The sequence below is a fragment of the Acyrthosiphon pisum genome, chromosome X, assembly GCF_005508785.2.
Source record: "Acyrthosiphon pisum isolate AL4f chromosome X, pea_aphid_22Mar2018_4r6ur, whole genome shotgun sequence".
Lineage (NCBI taxonomy): Eukaryota > Metazoa > Arthropoda > Insecta > Hemiptera > Aphididae > Acyrthosiphon > Acyrthosiphon pisum.
In genome coordinates, this window is record NC_042493.1 from 11173034 (window position 1) to 11184319 (window position 11286).

The window sequence follows — 11286 nt, forward strand, 5'->3', positions numbered from 1 at the left end:
TCATAGCGTCACCAACGACGGGTTAACATTCAATTTTATTAAATCAATAGTGAACTAATGATTCCATAAACATGATTTAGTGTCCCATGGTTAGTTCATTAAATTTATGATTTTTTCGTACATCCTGGACTAATAGTATTAAATAAGACATTTAACGGATGAATAATTAAAAAAATAAATACTTTTAATAATAACATAATACACAGTTTAAACAAGATTGTATGTCATCAAACTAAATGTATTAAATTTTGTTGAAACATTGTTTATAATAAAAAAAAAACTGTCTTAAATTTAATTGAATGACCACATACTAAAATAAATTGAAATACATAATCAAGCAAATAACTTATTCTATTAGTTTACTAATTACTTAGTCTACTTATTTATAATTTATAATAGGTAGTGATTATTAACAATTACATGCAAAGGTTATGGACAACATTTTGTTCAACCTACCAAATTAAGAAAATGCTTATGGTTTATGCTAATATAAGTATAATATAACATAACTATTTTTAAAAACAGATAATGATCCATCATTATTTGTTTGAATATTACTTACAATTATAAAAAGTATAGTTAGTTAGTATAGTTTAGATATTAATATTAATTTATACTATCCATTTTATAATTCTTTATAATTTGTTTTATATATTGTAATTTGATAAAATTAATTTCATACTTGCTATTTTATTTTGTCTGTAAATGATAGTCCTAGTCCAGTGGTGCAATTTTATTATGTTTGGATGTGAAAGAATTGTAGGTGAATATTATTACCCACAAATTATTTTTGTATGTAAGCATACATCAATTATTTTACACATGTGTAATATATGCAATGCCCTTATGCACTCATATAAACATAAAATTACATACCTATTTAAAAGACACGACACTCACCACGATAGCCTAATGTATTACTTTAGTTGTCACAGTCACAGACCACAGTGTAGTTAACTATAATCTATATTCTATATTGTATACCTATTTGTATTTATAATATTATTTACAACATTACAACACTATGCACTATGCCACAATGTTATCTTTATTTTTGTATCAAAAAAGCATATATTATGAAGTAATATTATCTTGGTTATTATTTATCTACTTATTATTTACTAATCAGTAATAACCAAAATAATTACCTAACAGCAAACAGCCAGCATTAGGATTCAGTTTTCTAAAAATTATTTATGTAAATTATGATACGATAGTAGTATTATTGTATTAATACACTAATGTTGTGGTGTGTACCAGTTATAAATAAAACGCTCACAGGGAGTGGGGAGAATACTACAAACACATACTGTGATTACAATACTGTACAGCTCAAAAGTCACAACAATTAAACAAAATACAAATTTTTATTCAACTTTTGTTTCATTGTATGGCAACAATATGCAGAGGAAAATGATGCTTAAGAGTAAATTATTTCAAATGAAACAATAAGAGTAAAATATATTTAAACTACAAAATTAATAGGTACAGAAATTTGTAGCAAAATGAAAAGAATCCTAAAAATAATATGTTTTAAGAATAACTGCTATCAATTAAGTTAATATGATTAGGTAATATTTTAATAGACAATGTCTAATTATTAATTAGTGCCTTACACAATACAAATGTATCAGTGATATAAATATTTAACATTATAAATTGCATCATAGGTATCTTTAATATTCATTAGGACTTAAATACTTATTTTAAAATAATATTAAAATAATAAAATTATATTATATTTCACAAAAACACTAAGTTTTTTCCTAAGCAATCTGTCTGCAATATAAGATATTACTTACTTCATTTCCTCTGGATTTTATAAAGTCAATTTCCTCTGTGCTAAATGTTGCCATTGATACGCTTTTTACTCTATGTGGTGGAGTAAGACCTCGTCTAGAACACAAATGTATTGTACATGAATAAATAGTCACAGTTTTTGTTTTATAACTACGCAATTAAAATTTATCATACAACACATATGTATGTCTGTCATTTTGTTGACACTAAACAATATTATTTAAAACAGATGTGAAAATTAAAACAATGACAAATAATGTCATCAATAATTTTAAATATTTTACCGTCTCCTATCTAATTTATAGTTAGTGGTTAAAATAAATGATTATTAATTTATATTTGCATTCTACAATAGTATACATATTATACATTGTATATTAAAAATATGTAAAGTTGAAAATTCAATACCTATGATGTATTAACAGGTCAAGATTTTCAATGACCATATAAAATTAACATTTATTACAAATACATTTCAAGAAATAAAACGACATGCATTAACTTTTGATTTGTTAGGTATTAATAATTTTTAATACAATTTATTTGATGTTTAATCAAGAATTTAGTAATTAAATTATTTTTAAAGGAGTTAGAATAAATAGGTATTATAAATTTATAATTTTTTTCACTGGTTTCTTTTTTTATTATTAATAAATAATTAGACCCCCCCCCCCCACCACAACTCTTAAATAAATAAAATGAAATTAATTTTATTTATACACATACCAATTAAATGGATTATATTAATGCAATGATTTATCTTTTTTTATAAAATTACCAATACCCTAATTAACTCTGTATTAATTGAATCACATATATTTCTATAAATATTTAAAACTATCAAGACATTCTGTCTTATTCCATTCTAATAATTGTTAACCATTTTTATTCAATTATAAAATATTATCATAAGTCAGGGGAGATCTAAGAACCCTCTATGTAAACTATCTACAGTCCACAAACTATGATCATGATAAATGATATTTAATGAAAAGTAAATTATTATTGTTAATATTACTACCTAAATTTATCTTAAAGCTGTTGAAAATATAATGAATATTAATTATTGAATACCTAATATAGATGAAAAGTGATAGATAACAAGTTTAACATTAAATGGTTTTAAAAAAGTTAATTATGCCTAAAAACCGAGGGAAGGGGTGCTATGAATTAAAATAAGGAGCTAAGCATACTCAAACCTCTCTAAATTTATTAACGTTGTTATTTATAAAAATATTATGTTTAAATAGATAGATAAGGTATACATTTCTTATCTCTATTGAATCAATTAAAATAATAATAAATGTGTAAACTGAAACATAAAAAAAATGAGCACGTGTGTACCATTCTGCTGTACAGTATCTAGATGGCAAGTGGGTAACTGAAATGAATGTCATAAATTTATATTCAATGATATCATATCATTTTGACGAAAACCGATTCTGAACCAACACAGTTAGTCAACCTTTATTACTAACTATATTTTATGTTATTAATGCTATTTAAGTAATTTATTTTACCACAAGTAGCATAGTAGGTTGAATTAATTTTTTCCAAAAACATTGCATTTGAGAACGTCATTTTGTGTATAAAGTATAATAATATACCTACTTTAAAAGTTTAAAGTGCCCACAGGTTAATATTTTTAAATTACAGCAAAAAAACTAAAATTGTATTTCTTTGATTAAATATCTGATTTTGTCCACATTTTAACATACAATATCTATAAAAAAACCTATACTGATAACAAGAACGAATTTGTTTATTAAAAGTCCAAATATATTTGGAGTATGGCAAATGCATGTTTTTAATTTTTTTAAATTTTTAAAATAAAAAATCCTTTAGTTTTAAACCATTTTTAAGCCAGTGTATAGAACCGTTCAATAGAAAAAATACTATTTTTAATGTTACTACAGTGCAATTATCTATTAGTTATGCAAGTGTATACCAGAATAATTAAAAAAAAAAAAAAAAAATGGCATATTAAGCACATATTAGGGTTATTGATTATTTTGGCATATTCTTCTAATTTTTTAGAGAATATTAGTATCATATTTTAGGTGTTTTAAAAGAATATAATTTCGGACTAAGTTATAAACAATATTATATTGTGCTATAATTTGCTTTTTATTTGTACAAATTACACAAGCAGATTAATATTTTAAGTATAAAAACCAAATTTGGTATTTTTATAATATTATTATGTATTTATTTTAGATTTCTCAGCAATGAATATATTGATTTATTGATTCTATAAATGTCAATAAAATTTTAATTATTGGGTCAAAAAGTTTGAAAATTAAATATGAGGCTCCTCACTTTCTTATAATAACAGTTCAAAAATATTAAAAATACAAATTAGGCACTATTTTTTTTTTATAAACATTTATAGTTCAAATTTAGACAAAATTAAATACTTAAATAAAGAATAAAGATTTTAGTTGTTTAGTTGTAATTTAAAAAACATTATACTAGTGTACTTAAAACTTTTAAAATATATTATTATACTATATACATACAATGACATTTTCAAATGCAATATTTTGGGTAAAAATTAATTTAACCTACTTAAGTTTTAATGTCTAATAGTACCTAACATAAATTACTTCAATCACAATAATATCATAAAATATACCTAGGTATTAATATTATTAGCTGACAGACTGTTTTCGCTCAAAATCGTTTTTCATACTTTTAAATCCAAATTTAACTTTTCCATTACAGTGACTTCTCTAGACACCTAATGTATAGCAGATCGTTAATCCCCACTTGCTCGCTTTTTATTAATTAACTTAAGAATATTATTTTGTTACCTTTAGCCTATAGGATATCAATATGTTATTTGCTTTCTAAATCTAGGGGTAAAACTAATTTTATTCATCATTAATACAATTTGGTTAAAATAAATAAGATAGATAATATTCTAAAATATTTTTTGATTGCCTTAATTAATTTCATAAGATATTAATGCATACTAAATAATTCAAAAACAATTGATCTAAAATGCCAGACAAAATAATTAATAGCTATTGTTTGTCCTAGGACAGGATAGTGGTGTATTATTGTTATACATTTTCAATAAATCTTCATTCAGATTGGATCTCAGTTTAAAATATACTGTTTATAAGACTTTTTATACATAAAAGTTTTTTGATTAAAAAAAATAATAGAATGGAGAAACAATTGATATTTCCAAGAAAATATTTTTAAATTATTGAATCACTATTAAAATATCTTATTGTGGACTTAATCAAATTGAAGGCATCAATCATATTATAATAAAACATATGTAAGCTCCATTGATAAATAAACTAGAATAATATAGGTACCCATAATAATCTTGTCTATCAAAAAAATTTTTAATTTTAAAATGATTATACCTTGATTAAAAATTAATATGTAAAACAATTCTAAATGAGGCTTTAAATAATATTTGGGTTATCGAATAATTCATTCTAATCTAAAAATAACACAGTAAAATGGATTATTCTAGACGTAAAATTTGGTATATTGTGCATTTCAAGATGAAGACAACACATGCAGATATAGCGACCTCTTAAAGAACACCATATATAACTATTTGAATAATTTAGATTTAGACACTAAAATATTTTATTTTAAATTTTTATGAATTGTATAGCTCTTAATAAAAAAATATATAAAATATAATTTAAGATAATATTATATTTATGTATCTAATCATTATAATTTTTTTTTAACAGAACAGATGAAGATAAACGTGTTATTTTCTTTCTACTTAACATATATTTTGTGCAGCAATTGTAAATAAAATATTTATCTCTTTATTAACAGACAGCATATTATGTTTTTAAAAGTATAAAAAAAATTATATGTACATGTAAACATAAAACTATCTTAAGTAATACATGTTTTAATGATTAACATAAATTGATTAAGATATTATTTATTTTAATATTATATTACAAGAAATTGGATTCTAAGAATCATAAATATCTAAGTAATTTTAATAAAATAAATAATAAAATACATAATATTGTTATGCAATGTATAAAGATATATTATATTAGACAAATATAAGTATTTTGAAATTCTCACATAATATAGGAAAACAATACTGATGACTTTAACATTGTTAAATATTATACAGTTGTGTAATTTTAACAGTAGGTAGAATGTACTGATAGTTCAAATGTTACTATAATTTATAGTTTCAGTTATTTTTAAATAAAACAATAAATAGGAAGCTTAAAATATAAAAATCTCTATGAGATACATATTGACATTGTTGGGAAATATGGTTTTGCTATCTCGATAAATTATAGTGTTGTAAACAACATATAATAATTGCACAGAATATTGATAAATAACTGGTTAATCAACGGAAAAAAAATGTTATGCTTATAGTATTCATCAGTATCCGTTGTATAACAGAAACATATTGTAACATTTTCCATTTTAGATTCTGAGCGGTGCGAATTAATTTATTGTATTTACAAAGATTTGTTTTTTTTCTGTCTGTCATCAACATTGGAGTAGTAAAAATGCTCCAATTTTCAAGATCAGCATCTTTTATGATAAAAATTGAATCTAGTTAGTACTTTTAGATGAATCAAAATGAACATTCCAAGTAGTTTTAGAAAGCGTCATGAAAAACAAAAAAAAGTGTAATTTTTACGCAAAACCAATTTTTGAAAGAAAAGATTTAATTTTTTTAGTGTAACTAAAAAGCCATAGCTTGACATTTTTATAAAATATTTAAATTAGCTATATATTTTCCATGTATGGTAACATTTATTAAATATTTTGACTCTTTTTGTTCTAGTTATAGTCTTGAGAAATTTAGTCTTTTCAAATTTTGTAAATTTTTTTAAAATTATTATAAAAACTTTTTTCCTAAGTAAAAAAACTTGGAAATTTAATGCAAGGTTCTTTATAAGTTTCATTAATGTAAGTTTAAAACTTTTAATGATACATACGCAATGATTTTTTATATGCATTTAAAATTAAAATTTTGACAAAATTCATTAAAATTTCAAACCAGTTGTTAGTTAGAAATTCATAAAAGTTTTTCTTTTCATAGTTAAGGTAAAGCATTTTTATAAAAGATTTCTTATAAGTTTTTCTACGTATAACAAACAAAAAAAGTTTACTGAAATAGAACATTAACTTTTTAGGAAGGTTTGAGCTTATAATTTTTACAATATTGGATTTTCACGAATTTTCTTCTATTATTTTTTGATATTTTGTATTTCCAAAACAACTAACCAATTAATTAAAATATAACACACTAATTACAATTATATGCTCGACAACTACTATACAGTTGAGCGGTACTCACTTGTCCACCTTTTTATTTATCTAGGATCCATCTTTTTAAATATTGATTCTATTATGTTAATATAAATAAATATAATACTATAAACTCCATGCTATTATTATTCAAATTAATATTAATAAGTAAGATTTTAAATACAAAATTTAAATAAATATAGAAGCATTTATTAGCAATTTATGACTAAAATAAATAACTATATAAATAACTACTTATATGATATTGTTATTTGTTAGTTTGTAACTATTTAACATGTGTGATAAAATATTTGTATTAATTAAATGATAATTAATTACAATTAAGGTACTATTATTTGTTTATTTTAATAAAATTATCTTTTTAACATTTATTACAAAGGAAGTAAGCAAAACAAGAAGTAAACATCCTAGTAAACATATATTAATTGGCATGAAAGCCAACAATTATAGGCTCAATTTCCTACCAATTATAAATCTACAATAGATAAGTACTATTAATACATATTCCTATAAGTTAATTGGTAGGTAATAAATCATGAAATATTCATCAAACAATAAAATAATACCTAATTAAAAATATTACATTGGTAGGTGAATGATAGATACCTATAAAATGTCTAAAAATTATTAGGAATAATATACGTATGATGAGTAAATTTTGGTACCCATAGAAAATTATGTCTTTACTATACAGCTGTAAATAGCTCCTTCTTACCTAGTACATTTAAAATTTAATTTGACTCTGTCAAAACTAAATGTATAGGACCTGTTGGTAATTTTTTTAAAAAACAATGATAAATGAACATTAAATGATTGATAAACATATATTTTATTTTAAAAGCATTCATGTATGCTATACCTATTACAATTAATAACAATAACTTAGTAGATGGATTTATTTTTAGCAGATAATAATAAACAATTATCTAATTATAACTAAAAATGTAAATACCTACATGAAAATTTAAACAATTTTGTTGTAAAAAATATATATTTTTATTAATAAAAATAAGTTTATGCAGATTTTTTTTTAATGAAAAATATTTAGTAGGTACCCTAGTATAAAATATTGTTTCTATGAATTTTCAGTTGTGTTAAGAATATGTAACTATTATACAAATGATATGATAACTTTATATATTATATATTACCTACATTATAAACCTATGTAATATTAAATGATAACACGAGTATATAATCATTTAAATGTTGTTTAAAATAAGTGGGTGAACTTACTTTATGGGTCATGAGTCATGGATATTCAAATTAATATTTAGGTACCTGTGTAAATGAACTGAATAAAACAAAAATTTTAATTAAAGTATTTATCTATCATAATGTCAAATTATTTTTCAGTAAAATAAAATTTAACTTCCTAACAATACCTAAATATGTAATTTATAATACATATTATTGACGTAAAAATAAAAATATAAATGTCAAATGTATACACTTTTATTTTAAACAGATAGATAGGTACTTACAATAGTCCAGAACATGATGTACAGACAAATGAACCAATGGTAACATTCACATATGTTGGTCCTCTTTGGTGACAGTCGAAGCAATATTTATTTGCAGGCAATGATAGTTGTTCTCGGAGCACCATTAAGTTGTGTTCATCGAGTTTCTTTATACCGTTAGCCATATCGGTAACAGCAGTTTAGTCAAAATTCTGATTCTTGTAGTGTACCTACCTATATAATGTTACTTTGTATGAATATAGCTAGTAGACTAAGAGGTGATTGATTACTGAAAGGCGTACGTGCCTTAGGGACCGTTAACAGATTTATTTTGCAAATGTAATTTCTTTAAATGGCTAACAACCTACAACAGGAGGAAATTGAAAAAAAAAAATTTAACTCAACGGCGCTTATAGAAATGTGAAACAGCACTAATTGAAATCAACTCGTCTGAACCTAGTATCATACTTAGAATCAATTCCTATCGCATAAGCTGTTTGGACGCGCAGGGGTTCTTAAAACACTATTCTCGGACATGTCCGATTCAGCGTAGGCCGTAGGTTTCTATTTCTGTGATACATAGATGACAAACATTTGGATGAATGACATTACATTCGTGTGAGTACGAGACAACTTTACTGTTATTATCATGAACTAAGATATATATATATATCGTAGTTCGTGGTTATTACTTATTGATTACTTATATTATGTGATTTGATTTCTGGCAAAATTATTAGGTAGGTACGATAAGAGATTACAACTAAGCAGATTGTAGATATAATTATATTGTACATTATATATATAAAATATTATATATATATATATATGAACCAGGCCGTACTGTTACTGTACGCAATTAAATATTGCATTTAAGTATGACGTATGTTGTATGTATATTGTATACTCTATGGACGTATGTGTAGATTTATGAATTTCTGTTAAGGTGTTTATTGTATAGTAGGTGGTACCACAGAACAAACAGTAGTAGCATAGACAAGTATAAAGTAGTAGGTACTAAAAAATATCTAAATAATATTTAAAAATAATATTCGTATATACCTATATATTATATATAAATCTGCATAACATAACAAATAGGTAGGTAGGTAGGTAGGTACCGATATTATAATATTATTACACAATTTTAATTTTAATTATTTTTTTGAAAAAGATAAGAAATGTGGAATGTTGATTCTTGATACACCATATTATACATTTTATTATAATGATCATTATTCGTTCACTTGGTATTTACCATTATTTATATTTTACGTATTATAGTATTATACTTAGCTAGGTATATTGTACTATATACATAATTGGCGTTTAGTTAGAGAATATTCCTAGGTACAAGCATAATATACAGATTATAGACATAGCCGCATAGGTCTAGCCAAGACGCCAGGTTTATATTATTATATATACGAGATTTTTATGTATAAGATATAGTGCATACCTAATATAGGTAACATTTAATTTAATTCGAAATAAAAAAATTATTATATTAGGTATCAATGTATAATACAAGTAAACTAATAGTTACCTAGTTAGGTATAGGTAGAGAGTCTAGATAATAATTATATATAAAGGCTCTCTAGGTATAGGTACATCTTACATACAAAAATACTGCACGTCTGTACGACAATACCTAATCTATATACTACTATATAAATATATAATAATATTATATCTTATATTATAAGACATAGGTAGGTAACTTTCAATCCTGTTTGGATTTCTATGCTTGAATGATTTTATTGGTTAATAATTAATTAAATGGAACTAATAGGTAATAGGTACGTTAAGTCGTAAAACGGTACCTAATGATAATTCAATGCGTCACTACTCACTACTCACTAGCCACTGCGCGCTATATTTAGGTATGGAAATAATCATCTTAATTATTTCAGATTACTATTTGTAAGTACAGCACTATAATAAGGATAAAATAAGTACAAATTGCTTAGATATATTATAATTGTTTTGTTTTTCGTTTATTAAAATATTAATAATATACATAAATACTAAATAACATGTTATCTACCTATATTATTATTTATTATTAATATTTATATTTATCTGGGTTCTAAATATATTTTTGTGTTTTGGCTTACAAAAACTGCTAACTATTTGTACAATCACTAGGTACCGAATTTTGTAGAGCGTAAATTGGTAGGTACATAATTGGATTAGAACTAGTGCTTGAAATTAATTTTTAAAAACAAATAATATTGTAAATAGACTAAAACAAAAAAATAACATTGTATAAACTCGTTTCATTTTAGATTTTGAGCAAAGCTATGAATGTATTGACTTTACAATGATGTATGTTTTATTTTTATTTATATTTTTTAAAATTTGCAAAATTGCTTTTAGATAAAATCGATTATTATTTTTGGTGTAACTCCAAAACAAATTAGTGTAGATACTTGAAATTTTTATCGGTTGTTTATACTAACATTTTCTATAGAAGATAAAATTTTCAAAATATTTTGATTTGTTTTGACCTGTTGACGGACACTTCCAGTTTCCAATTTTTTTAGTTTTTTTTCTATGAATATCATTAAAATTTATTTGTTGGGTAAAAAGCTTGAAAATGTAATACAAGTCGATGATATTTTTTTTACAATGACATCACAAATATTAAAAATTCATTCACATTTTTTTTATAAGCATTTAAAGTTCAAATCTTGACAAAATACGTATAAATCACAAAGTTGTGCAAATT

At 23.3% G+C, this 11286-nt stretch overlaps 1 protein-coding gene across 3 annotated transcripts in view; it reads right to left on the reverse strand.

Annotated features, from left to right (window-relative positions):
- The window catches only part of LOC100159761 (arf-GAP domain and FG repeat-containing protein 1), a 16613-nt gene extending 7437 nt beyond the window's left edge, over positions 1-9176 (reverse strand). The window contains exons 1-2 of one of the 3 annotated variants that reach the window (XM_003246608.4): positions 8577-9176; positions 1803-1896 (exon numbers count right to left, since the gene is read on the reverse strand). In XM_003246608.4, coding sequence (XP_003246656.1) covers positions 1803-1896; positions 8577-8740 — 258 coding nt within the window. In that variant the 5' untranslated portion in view covers positions 8741-9176. Of the gene's footprint in view, positions 1-1802; positions 1897-8328; positions 8348-8576 lie in introns of those variants that run through there. The other 2 variants (XM_001948700.5, XM_029485937.1) reach the window with 2 other exon arrangements.
- Between the last annotated feature and the right edge of the window lie 2110 nt (positions 9177-11286).